Source organism: Chroicocephalus ridibundus, chromosome 2, assembly GCF_963924245.1.
Source record: "Chroicocephalus ridibundus chromosome 2, bChrRid1.1, whole genome shotgun sequence".
Classification (NCBI taxonomy): Eukaryota; Metazoa; Chordata; class Aves; order Charadriiformes; family Laridae; genus Chroicocephalus; species Chroicocephalus ridibundus.
In genome coordinates this window covers 160494645-160508289 of record NC_086285.1, presented here as the reverse complement: position 1 = coordinate 160508289, position 13645 = coordinate 160494645, and the positions used below count along the sequence as shown (strand labels likewise).

Genomic DNA, 13645 nt, shown 5'->3' with positions numbered 1-13645 from the left:
CCAGCCCACTCCAACCACCCAAAGCCAGTTGTATGTCAGCATTACCATCCACCACTTGCAGGTTCACCTGTGTAACCAACCCTGCACTGCCTAAATGGAAGAGAGTTTCCCCACCATCATGTGGAACTTGCTCTTTTCATGTTTCCACTTGTCCCTCTGTTTTCATCTCCCTTATGGAATCATCTTTCCTACCTCATACGTACATTTGAATTCCACTCTTCCTTCCACATTTATCCCATCTGCTGCTGTGTGTCTGCCTGAAAGGTAGCCCTGGCTACTTTTCCAAATACGGATCACAATGTGGTATCCACTGCTGTGTGAGGACACACTGATTAGACGGCAGGGATGGAATATCGAGCTTTTCTAAATGAGAAAATTTAATTCAGAAGTCGTCCATTCATTAACAGAAAATAACATCATGTGGGGTCAACAGAAGGAGGGCTTCATGTGGAATAAAAAAATGCAGTAAGACACACTGAATTGAAGAGGTATGTAGCATTGCCTCCCTGTTTCAGAAGCCTACGCTCTTACCTGTTATAACTATGAACGAGATCAAAAAACATCATGTCTGTAGTGTTGACAAACTTGCACTGGACAGGCAGAAACTCTCCATCTGCTGAGCACTGTGGTGGGCTCTTCTCCCCAAACCCATGAAGAATGCGACGGTCTCGGATCTCACAGTTCCCCGGACCTGATGGGGAAAAAAAGTAATGTTTACTAGTGTTTTAAGTTCCCACAAAAAGGTGAGTAGTTATATTACTTGAGTAGTTTATATTACTTACACCGCGTTGGCTTTCCTCTCTGCCTGGTGCCATAAATCTCCATTCCCTCTGGATCTACACACCAGCACTGACCCAGCTCCGTGTCACACTGCACCGCATCAAACGCCCCTGAATCCAGGCACTGAGGGATGTAGGAGATGCTGCTGCTGTTGATGTAGCGACTGACCAAGATTCTCTGCTTTTGCAACTGGCAAAAGGATAAGCCTGTAGTACCAGAGAGGGGCACTGTTAGAGAAAGGTACTTGTTGGGCACTGAATCATTTATTAAGGCAACATCTGAGTTTTCTGAGAGCCGCAAGTTCTGATTCTGCCACTCAGTGGCATGAGGACATTGATGGACTTGAGGTCATGAAAACTAGTATACAGAAACCCACCACAGAGGGGGTTGAAGCCCTCCAACTCAAAAGCCAAAAAATTAAGTTGATCTTTCATGATTTACATTACTGTGACCTTCATGAATACAGATCATGCAGGTGTATCAGATTTCCATGACAAGCTCCAAAGAAACTCCAGATCTTCTATAAGAAAGACCCAGCAAATTACAACAAACTAGAGTCCATCAAAGTCCAGGGCGAACCTGTTCTTGATTTTAGCAGTTCAAATGCAGATTTAAATGGCTCTTTACCCAATCTCAACAAAAATAGAAACTCGTGACTTACAAGATACGGGATATCCGTTCTGTTTGCTGCCAGGTACCTCAATGCCATTCTCATCCACACACCAACACAAAAGACCATTCCTACTGCACTGAACTGTCCTGAAGAAGATCACAAGTAATATATTTCACTTTGTGAACGACAGAGTCCTCAGTCAGTATGGGATATAAACCAAGACAGAAAGCAAGCCAAACAAGTTCAAGTGTTTCAACACTGCAAATAACGGAATCAGAAAGGGCTGTGTTTATGGTGACTCCAAATCCACCTGGTGGGAGCTCTTAATTCTAGTAGTTCTCTGAAGTCTTCAGGAACTGCAGATAAGTGACTTGAAGTCAGTCAGGACGCAAGCAGGTTGGACGGAATCCTAATTCTCAGTATTCAAGAATTGCCACACATTTTGAGACATTTTTAAAGTCAAATCTAGCACGGGCTAGGTCCTCCACCCTAGGCAACAATAAGGTAATAGTAGAGAACGTTACAACTTGTACTCCCCTCAACCTCACCTTTAACCCATTAACTTCATGCATCTTCAAGCAACAAGCTGCTCTCTAAACCACCATTCTCCACGTGCTTTAGTTCCTTCACTGCCTTTAGAAGGAAACCCAGCTGCGCCACTTACAGCAGGGTGGATAACTTCTCCAAGTCTGCTTGGCTCAGCTGTGCCAGGTGGCACGCTGATTCCAGACCACGTGCCCATGAGCATGTGTAGGAAGACAGCAGCTGCATTACACAATAAGCTGCACCAAGTATTTAACATGCAAATAACGCTGCTGAGATTAGCCTATTAATATTAGATTGACCTCATAACCCAGAGATTATTTCCAGCAACATGGAATTCATTCAGGAGGAGCTGGATCTGCAACATGGCTCAATGAAGTCCCTTCAGTCTCCTGCACCCTCCAGTCCCCTGACACGGAGGCTCTTCAAAACCGAAGTTAAAGCCTTCATTCGTAATGAAAGGTCGTGTCACATAACAGCAGAATAATAGCAGGGATGAATACCTGAACTGGCCATCTTCTGAGCACTGAGGAACGTAGGTTTCTCCTCCTGAAAATGCCTTTTCCCTCTGAAGTTCGCATGGACGTAACGGTTGGGAATCTGTCTGGTACTCTGAAAGCAGCAAGAAGGTAAACACATAAGGGTGGTTTCACCACAAGCCTCTTCTTCTCAAACCCCTGTTAGTGCCAACACTGCATGGTAAAAGTCCCAGGTTTGTGTGTCCCTGGTTGTTTCCCCATTGCTCCTTGCGTACATTTTTGTATGGGACAGCACAGGGAGGTACTGGGCACACTCGCTGGGCTGCCAGCTGCAGGATCAGCACACGACGGAGATGCTCCTGAACCCCTTTCCCAGGCCTGTATTTAATTAGCTTCAGCTCTGTTCTGTACTGGTATAGCTATCATTTTCCATGTACTCAGTTCATTGTGGCTATCACCAGAAAACAGCCCTTTGCCATAACCACACACATCACTATTAACATTTTAGGAGTATTTATTCTTTACTGAAGCTAAGTCACTCACTATTCTACCGAAAGGAGAGGTATTTCTTCATAGTCTTACGAAAAACCTAAAAAGAATCAATGTCTAGCAGTTAGCACCAGGGTAGTTCATATTCTCAATTTTTAGCAGGGCAAATGACCAAGCGATACTGAAGCCACCTAGCAAGAAAACAGTTGACTCCTCAGTTCTTAATGGACTCAAAACCACATTTCGATGCTGTTTTAGGAGAATGATGAATATTCAGTAAGTTCTTTTGTACAGAACAGATTAGTTGATCCGACACTTTCTCTGTCAATATATGATGAATGTCATGCTCTTAATTCCATTGACTAGTTCTATGAAAATACAGCAAACAAGGATAACCATAGCTACAGCGATTTAGACCAAAGTTTCACTTAAGCCAATATTTGGTCCGAGTGTGACCATACATAGTAGTGCAAATAAACCAGAAACCAAAATACTTTGACAATTTGCAGCTCAGGGATTTCTTTAACCACAGATGGTTTCTGTGCGCCCAAGATCACTGAATCACTTCTGTTCCTATGAGTTTTCCCTGTGTCCCCTTAAGCCCATGTGAAATATTCGTGAGACTGTGAAGGGAATTTAGTTAGCTCACCCACAGACATCCACACATAGGCAAACCTCACCATTTTCATCTCCAATGCGCCTCTGAGCCCGTTGCTCTGGGGTGTGTGGAGATCCCTTTGTACAGTGCTAGAGAGGGTCTACTAAGATATCTGAGTTAAGAGATTGATGGAAGATTCAAATTGCTTGTTGTGCAGGACTGTCAAACTCAGACCAGGGGACTGGGGACAGCACTCAGACTGTCCAGTATCTTAAATCAAAGTTCAAGCATAAACTAGACGGTAGCAGATACAAGTAGAAGTTATAATCTAGGACCTTCACATCCCTGCAGCACCACCTTTTCTTAGTCAAGCTCCTTCTCTAGCCCAGCCTCTTCTTCCAGAAAACAGTGTTTTTTCCACTCAAAATCCAGGTGTACTGAACTCAGATAACCTATAAAGATCCTTATAGTTTAGCGTTTAACCTGGAGCCCAAGCCCACAGCACACAACAACTAGCTAAGTTTGCCATATGCGAGATTTAAGACCATTACACACTTCACCAGAACCATACACAGAGCAGCACAAAGAGCGCAGTCGCCCCTGGACACAGGCGAAGGAAAAGAACAAGTGTACTTACCGAATATATTGGCCGCTGCTACGCTAATAAAGCAGCAAAGAAGGGTGCAAAATGGGACGGAGCCCATCTTGCGAGGGGAGAGCTCCATCCCCTTTTGTCAGGGAGGCAGCCCGGCACACCCCAGGCAGCCTTCACCCGCCTTTTTATAGCAACCATCATGTGGACGGGGTCACTTATGCGCCGGTCGACTGACCGCAAAATGGGGCGAGTGACGCATACGATGCTCCTGAGAAAACCGCAAGAGGCCTGTTCACCTGGAACGGCCCTGGTGGTTCTCGTCCTCATTCCCGCTCCGGGGAGCACGGCCGAGCCCACTCATCAGAGAGGAGAAGAAGCGGAAGCAGGCACAGGGGGGACTTCGTTAAATCAACATGCAAATTGAGCACATTGACATGACCCCGGCCAGAGCTCTGTCTCTCGCCTGCGCTGTGGGTGCAACCAGAATTTGTGCTTTGTATCAGAAATACCCATTTTTGTGTCCCTAGAGAGCCCAGCCTGCCGAGGGGACAGGCGAGAGTTAGGCCTCCAAGCGCTGCAGCACCGGGAGCAAATACAATTCATAAAGTGGTTATTTATGAAGTGAAAAACAGGATGGATGTAGCTCCACTGACTGTGAAGGGAATTGAGGGTCGGAGTCAGTTCCGTCTGACCTTTTTCTTTTACCCCCACTTGCACCATGCACTTTTATAGACACTTTTGTACCTGACGGGAAGCAGCTCGGCTTCCCGGGCTTCATCTTTCAGGTGTAAGATCAGTATAAACATTAAGTATATTAAGTCCAGCTTTTTAGTACTAATTACATGCAAGATCCTCAACCTAAAACATATCAGAAATACTGTTTCCTTGGTTCCAGAGTATTTAGGGGACTGGAACACCTCTCTTATGAAGAAAGGCTGAGGGACTTGGGTCTCTTCAGTCTGGAAAGAAGATGCCTGAGGGGGGATCTCATCAATGCTTATAAATACTTAAAGGGTGGGTGTCAGGACGATGGGGCCAGGCTCTTTCCAGTGGTTCCCGGCAACAGGACAAGAGGTAACGGGCACAAACCTGAGCATAGGAAGTTCCACCTAAACATGAGGAGGAACTTCTTTCCTTTGAGGGTGGCAGAGCACTGGCACAGGCTGCCCAGAGGGGTGGTGGAGTCTCCGTCTCTGAAGAGATTCCAAACCCGCCTGGACGCGTTCCTGTGCAACCTGCTCTGGGTGACCCTGCTCTGGCCAGGGCTTTTGGACTACGTGATCTCCAGAGGTCCCTTCCAACCCTTCCGTTCTGTGATCATCTCTTACTTGTCCACCTCTTACAATCATCGGTTAGCATTTACTTGCACCAGGAATTACGAGAACTCACCCTGACTTATGTAAAGCTTGCTGGTTCAGAAGAATTTGCTAAATAGTAAGAGAAGCACATGTTCAAGGCTCAGTTTAGGCTGATTTCAGGAAGAAGTGAGAGCAGCGCTCTTGTTTGTGATTCATGGGTACTAGGCAGTCTAGAAACAACTCTACTGACACTCTCCTACAGACCAAGACTGTGCTAACAGTAATTCAAGCATCCTTCTGCCTAGGCTACAGACTGCTACAGTGTTTGATATGTCTGGTAAATGTGATCCCAAACAGCAGTACAATCTGGCTTTAGCCTGGTTAACCTTTTTAAAATTATTAGGACTATATTCGGATTCCACTTTCCAGCAACCTAGTCTGGACTTGAGGAAAGTCAATCGTCCACAGAAAGATCAAGCTGGGAAAAGATGAAGAACGCGTCCAGCATTGGCGACACACCAAAAAAAGACAACTTTCAGAGGCATAAAGAAGAAGAGTCCTGTAACAGCCTCGATTAAGCAGGAACAGAAAGAAAATGAGTTTCTGTATTAGTATAGTATTTCTAGGGAAACATACGGGCAGAGCAAAGGAACGGGACTAAACGGAGAATAGCCGGCATTAGCACCAGGGGGGCAGAAGCAAGAAAGGTGAAAAGTTTGACCCTGACGTCTATTTCTGACTCAAGAATACTTCAGGAGTCTCTAATTAGGCCAGGTTTGTGTCTGGCCCCGAGTGCAGTGGGGCAGATCCAGGAGAGCACCAAGAGGCAGCCCAGTGTCAGGGGCTCTCCAAGGGCAGCAGCGTCAGGGCTCACGGGCACAACGACGTTTCCAAGCCACAGAAACACAACCAGAACGTGCGTGTGATACCAATTTAGTCCACTTTTCTAAAGTTGGTAAAAAAAAAAAAGTAATTCGGGTTCCTTGCACAGCAAATGGGGAGAGAAGCAAGGTCAGTAATGTAGGCTCCTCTGTTCTTTGCTACCACAGGACATTAGTAGCTGATAACAGAGTAAGGCAGACAGGAAACCAAGGAGGTATCAAAGGGCTATTACTAAGAGAAAGAAGCACAAATCTGCAATATCTACATAATGTTGATTCCAAAGATTACTTTTATTTCCTTCAGAAACACGCAGAAAACAACCTCTGAACTCTGCAAGCTGGGAAGAACAGCCAAGCGTTAAAAGTCTCTTAAAAAACCAAGTGAGGGAGTGAGTTTTGGCAACTGGCATCACTTAAACCACTTCTAGATGTGCGTCAAACCAAGATGGGCATCGCGGTACACGCAAGTTCAACGGGATGCAACAGGCCATGGATTTAAAAAAAAAAAAGAGAGAAAGAAAAAAAGGTAGTTTATAGAGCAATATGCACAACCCACATTCTTCACAGAAAAGAAGGCACTTGTCATCTATGGCTGGTGAAATCCAAATTAAGAAAAGCCTCACTGAATAACTTTCAGTGTAAGGACAACTGAATTGACCTCTACTTTTAGCACCTGAGAAAACAGGGAAGAATATCTTAAAATAGCTCACCGATGGAGGGGAGGAGTAAGAGGAAAAGGTGCCTGTGGGCAATATGGCCTTGAAACTAACACGTCTTCAGAATCATTGCTCCGGGGCTGGAAATGAGGGTTTCCTTTGCTGTACACACCAGCAAAGCTACTCCATCCAGACTATAATCATTGGGGGAATGAAAAATGTCAGTGTGATGAAATATTGAAATCACAGAGCTCAAGGGAGAAGCAGAGCATTTAGTCATTCTTCCAGTTTTGCATATGCTTTTTGGGGGGAAAAGACGGTTTGTGCTACTGCAATTTTTACATAGTCAAAAGCCCAAGGGTAAATGATTCCTGTATATGGACACGTAAATACCTATACCCACTGAAAAGTTGCTCTCACCCAAATAAACCTTGAGCCTGAGAAGTAAACCTTACTTTAAGAAACCAACTTAAGGGAGCCTCCTGGACGAGGCAGCAAATAGGAAGCAAAAATTTTAGGACTGAAAAACATTGTCGGACTATGCCCATATCAATTAGTTCACTTATTTTTCCATAATAATCTGCTTTTCTATGTTAAGCAAACCACTAATATTGGACAATCGTTTCCCACATTTTAAGAAAACTATGTAAAACCATAGACTCACACCATTTGTTAGCAACTTATTACGCTTACAGCTAGAGGAGAACTATGTTTTACGCTTGGTACACGTCTTCCAAGCATGAGACATTTGTCTCAATCTTCTTCACAGGATTTTGGCAGATAAAATAACAAGACCTCCTGAAGTACTTATCTCTATCATCTCTGCTTAAGTTTTAAGAAGTCCTCATGTGTTGTGAAATTAAAAGATGTCAAGGAAAAAAAGCACAGCCAAAAAAAACCCCAGATAATACAAGTTTTAGTCACTTCATACATGACACGTTCTCCAGATTGAAAGAATGGTGGCGAAGTTCCAGTAATTTGGCCAGATCAGAAAAATGGGCAGAGGCCTTCGCAATCTTTTTTGTATTGTAATTTGCCAGCTGGCGAAGTGCCTTGGTGACAAAAGAACCCAAAGTAGCCCATGTAAGAACACAAGAATTTGCCTTTGTCCCTGCAGAAATGAACTACTTCTAGGACAGGTAAAATGGTGTTTTTCTTACTTATCCATTGGAGGTAACATAGAATGGTTCGGGTTGGAAGGGGCCTTAAAGATCATCTAGTTCCAACCCCCTGCCATGGGCAGAGACACCTCCCACTAGACCAGGCTGCTCAAAGCCCCATCCAGCCTGGCCTTGAACACCTCCAGGGATGGGGCAGCCACAGCTTCTCTGGGCAACCTGTGCCAGTGCCTCACCACCCTCACAGTAAAGACAGTTTTCCTTTATCTAGAGATGCAAGGTAGAAAAATGATTACTTTATTCTCAAGACAAGTGGGATGCGTTGAAACCCCAAGTCAGTTCTGCAACCCGCAATGGTGCAACGGATGGATTTACTCACCAAATCAGCTCAAAGTTTGACAAAAGCAAGGTGACGGAGTGAGAAAGGGCACCGGCAGCCACAGAGGACAGCAGCAGGGTGCCAAACTTCTGGTGTTGGTAGGACAAAACCACTTTTGGTCTTTTCAATAACGCAATATTTAACCTTTTCTGAACTGAGGCCACGAACGTACACCCAACAGAGCCAGAAAGCAAGGCAAAGGACACACACAGCTCCTTCTGCCACACAACAAAGCTGTGGAATTCCATACGCCACCCCCTGGGGCGGAGATGAATGAATGAAAAAAAGACAGATTAAACTCATGGAGCACAGATCTGTCAGTGGCTGATAAAACAGATGGTCTTCATAAAGATTTTGGTACAGGAAACCTCAGTTAACCCGGCGTGAAAGACACATTAAGGGAAAGAACAATTTGTACACATCATTTATAGTCAGTATGTTTCTGCAGATACTGACGTTGTATTTCTACTGCAGATATGACACTGAACTGGCTGGGTGTTGGTCTGACGCAGCAAACCTCTGCTTTAATAAGTTCTGCTAATTAGAAAAAGTGGTTTCATGTATTACTCCAAGATCTGAATTTGGCCTTGTATCTTACATTTGAGAGACTGCTTTGAGACTGTATCTTCAATAATGATTAAAATATCTGTTTCAGAATTAAAATTTTGAAATTTCTTGCACATTGACAATAATAACTATTTTTTGCTGTGAACAACAGAAGAATTTCTCTGTGTTAGTAACTCATTTAGATTCTGTCTGATTTCATTCCCCTGCTGCTTACATCTTGCGCCCTGTTCCACGGGACGTCTAGGACAGGAACTTTCTTAGCATCCTTTGTTTATTTCTTTCCTCCTACAACAGTGTCCTCAGCAACAGTTTGTAGGCAATACTAAAACATAAGATATCACTAAGAGCAAACTGAAGTTATTTTGTAATGCCGTTGTAACAAAGGCACAAAAGTAGAAACACCCTGAGGAGGCAGATGCACCTGCCCCGAAGAAGAGTCGCCATCACTGTGAACACGTTGTTGAAAGAGTTTGTCTTTTATCGTGGTTTGGGCAAAACCAGGACATCTTTCAAGGAATGAGGACATTGCAAACCCCGAAACTGTTCAACAGCAAAGCAGTTCAGAAAAATCTTCTAATTAGTTTGCCACACGAGAAGTTAATTCTGTACTGGAACTAATTTACTGACTGCATAATTTGCCTACAGGCTAAAATACAACTGCACGTTCCCTAAAGCTTTGCAGTGTGTACAAATAAATGAGTATTGATGACAGCATAAAACTGACAGACTACAGGCTAAAAATGCCACTGAAGATTCCCTAATGCTTTAGGAGACAGACAGGCCCTCACCAGCTCGCCAAAACAAACGTCCACTGAATGGGAGCCCAGGCACGTAACAATCTCAACAGACCTTTATTGTGAGTATTAGAATGCAGTCAACATTATTGCTATTATAAAAAAAAAAAAAAACCAAAAAACAAACAAAGAACAACCAAAAAAAAAACCCCAAAACCCAAACCAAATCACAGAATAAAGTATTTTGCTTCTCCCACAGAAGATTTAATAATAGTGCACTGCTGCCTCTCTCAGAGTGTTTAGTGACAACACACTGACGCACGTGGCTACAGCCGAACGGAGGTGGCTCAGGCCAGCTTCAAAGCAAGGCAGGCTGCTGTCTGGAGTCAACGGCAATCGAACTAGCTGAAGTTATTCAATCCATACAATAAGGCTTGGCTCATTTGCTGTTTCCACGCAGGCCTAGTGTGTACAGAAAGGGAAATTCGCTCCCGAATGATTTTTCGCGCTAGTTTGTTTTCGCCATGCGATATCCAGTTTTGTATTTAAGTTGTTCCGGCTGGCGCAGAATGGCTGCTGAACGCCCAATCCGCTCCCTGGGCAGCGTATTTTCACCATCATTATATGCTCCGAACTTGTTTTCCATATATAAACAGATATACACATAGTGTATAATACTTATTGCTAAAAGACAGACCCCCCACACCCAGGACATAACACGGTATAATAAAAAACATTACTGAAGTATTTCAAACATCCTCTGTAAAACGATCACCTAAAGCCATATGGACTCAGTACAACACAAAGAAGCCAATTAAATGTGAGACGAGCAATGGACCTTTTGAAAATGGTTAAGCCTCTGACATTAATAAGCCCTCCAAAATTAAGGTGCACGTACTGTAGTATTTCTAAGCAGTAGAGAGAAAAATTTATACTTCCAGTGTTCTAAACTGACTTGCAAAGGTGGGTCCCCTTTCCAAATGAATGGCATCATCGCGTGCACCCCCTTTACACACCAGCACCTCCGTGTGACTACTACCAAGGCAAGGTGGTCAGGATGGCCCGACTGAACGCTTCTTGTCACGAACCTCCGGTTTGCAGAGGGCTTCCCACCCCCGATTTTTGCTGTTGATTTTTACATCACGCTCCAGTTCAGTTCAGGATCTGTTTTGTGTCATTTAAAGCTTCAGTGAAGAAAAAAACAGTTGCGGTTTCCCTTCAAACACAAAGGAAAAAATATTCTGGTTTGCGAGCATCTAAATACTTTTATAATTTTACTGTGACATTCGAGCGACTCCTTTACATCCCAGCCTTCAGTTTGGCCAGGAGCGCTGGAGCCCAGCGGTGCCACAGGGGCTTTGCTCTAATATTCACTCAAGTCTAGTCAAGTTCGAAGCCAGCTGGGAGCAGAGGGAGATTCGCACCGTTTGCACAAGAACAGAAGAGGCTTACGACAAGAAGGCAGCAAAAAATCTAAAGATTTTGATCAAGGTACACACGATCCAACCATACACAGCTCACAGGACACAAGGAAGGAGACCTTTCCCTCCAGCTGCTTCCCACAGCAGCCAAAGAACCAGGCATGAGGACGGAGAAGCGAAACCCTCCAGGCATCACAGAAGGAGAGAGAGTGCAGAAAGCTGAAGAACGAAAGGAGAAACAGATGCAAGCTGCACAACAGAGGAGCAGTACATGTAGAAGCTTAGAGGTAAAATTAAGAGACAGGTGGATGTCAGCCGCACAAGAGGACCGCACCCACAGAAGAACAGTTTCAGTTCTTTGCCACCCAGCAAATATGCAAAATCTATCAGAAAACTGCAACCTATATTCTTTGACTATTTTAAAGAGGACCACAGGCTTCTACCACTGTAAATTACTCCACAGTTGTACAAAGATCTATGCATCTAAGGCCAGAATATCCAAAATACAGGCAACTACTCAACCTACAGCTACCCAACAACAGGACTAGCAGGAAGCATCTTCCAACCTATTCCCTGCCGTATGACCCGAGGTACCTCCGTTTTGTAAGTGAAACACAGGGAGCCCCATCATTCGATAGCTGATCACGTCACCAAGACTATGTTTCATTTACAACTGCAAAACTGACGTCCTACTGCCATCACTGCAACTGAAAACACGGAATTCCTGATGTAGATGCCTATGGTATGGTCACAGGAAGGAGAAAGCTTTGAAATGAACCACCCTGATACCTCCATTAAAAATTAAAATCCCAACCCTTAGATAAAAAGCTGGGCATTTAAAGGCTCTAGAAGTTTGCCATTTAGCCCTGTGAAATCCCAAGAGGCTTCTGTACAATGGCATTTCCCTTTTGTTTATTACTATTAAGAACTTACATTAAGTTAAAAGAAGGCTGCAAATTTAATCAATTTGTTTTTTACTTTTCTGTGCACATGTATCAAAACCAGTCCTTACATCGCCATATACTATTTCTTCCTCAGAGAGGGTCCGCCTCCTCCATCATAAAGCCCAAAGCAATTCACACCTCAATAAATGACGTTGCAAATAAGACTGCATGAAGGTCCCTGGCTTATTTACAGAGGAAGACAGATGGGAAGCGATGCCTACAGGAAAGATTCTCGTGATAAGGCCAACCAGAAGAAATACTGGTACGAGCCCGGATGCGCTGGGTTTGACTGGCCCACAAGCAAAGCAATCAACTGTAGGTTACGGTCTGTGCAAAACACTTCGCATTCTTATGGCACTTGACTTGTAAGCGTTTAAGGAAGAAAAAAACAACTTCAAAAGCATCCCAAACCTTTGAATACTTGAGAAACTGGGGCCAAAACTGACGTTCACATCTTACAGAGTAACACCACAAACTTGCGCGAGCAAGCTCAGCCAAGTTCGTGAAGCATTCAAGCGAGACGCAATGTATCACAGCACTGTCCATACAGACACGGAGGCTGTATTCCTTAGAAGATACGAATGCCTGCAGCAACCTTTATAATACGCAACTACACAAGAAAGGGAGATGAAAAAAAAATACTGAACAGATTATTTGTTTTTGTAAGCACAGTCCACCCTCAATAAGGCCGGATCCTGAGGGACAAAATTACATACTCATGTAAATTTAGAGACCGTTACACATACAAACAGAAGACAAGTGAAAGCTACATGGGCAGCTCTGACGTTGACCTTACGGTTTCCGGTTCAGGACACTATTCCCGCATCTCCCGCACCAAGAATGACATCCATCCTCCTACCTGGAATCTCTCGGTCCACCTCCAACTTCAACATTTACAACTATATTACACCACAGGCATGCACACGCATTGCATAACATTGCTACAGTGTATGCTGTATAAATTATGTAAATACACTCCACTTCGTTTCAAAGCAGTTCATCTGGATTTACACTTCTCTTATACAGTACACACAGTACCACATTCAAGGCTATGCAGCAAGTGAATAATATATAAAAGAGTCTCACATATCCAAAAGCAAGTAGGTCACTCCGCTATTCATAGTTTGAAGCAGTTATTTAAGCATCCAACTATATAACACAGAGTATTTTATTAACAGTTGCTACAAAAACGTCAACAACTCCTCAGCTCTTATGTTCTTTCTGCCTTACGAAGTTGCCAATCGTGATTCCGCAATTAACTTCCTCGTTACCACACAGCTCTGGAGTGTCTCCTATAAGCTCGATGTGGCAAGACTTTTTAAATAGCAACCACTCTGTAACAGGGTTTTACGTTTCGCTTTGGACATCACGAGTGACAACTCACTTCAGACATGGCAGACGGACGGGAAGTGTCAGGGTAGGTTTATTTGAGCAATGAACCAGCCACGCTGCTTCCTTTCTCCATAATGGTATTACCACGAAAGTTCAATGCACTGGTTGCAAAGTCTTTCCCACGTAATCCATCTTTGGCACGCTTTTCGGTTTTACGC

At 44.0% G+C, this 13645-nt stretch overlaps 1 protein-coding gene across 1 annotated transcript in view; it reads right to left on the bottom strand.

Moving 5' to 3' along the window:
• Window positions 1-4206, bottom strand: part of TG (thyroglobulin) — a 160122-nt gene extending 155916 nt beyond the window's left edge. Inside the window, exons 1-5 of the mRNA XM_063327567.1 lie at window positions 4140-4206; window positions 2440-2548; window positions 1442-1539; window positions 783-986; window positions 532-691 (exon numbers count right to left, since the gene is read on the bottom strand). Of these exons, the coding sequence (XP_063183637.1) occupies window positions 532-691; window positions 783-986; window positions 1442-1539; window positions 2440-2548; window positions 4140-4206 (638 nt within the window). The remainder of the gene's footprint in view (window positions 1-531; window positions 692-782; window positions 987-1441; window positions 1540-2439; window positions 2549-4139) is intronic.
• Window positions 4207-13645: the final 9439 nt, after the last annotated feature.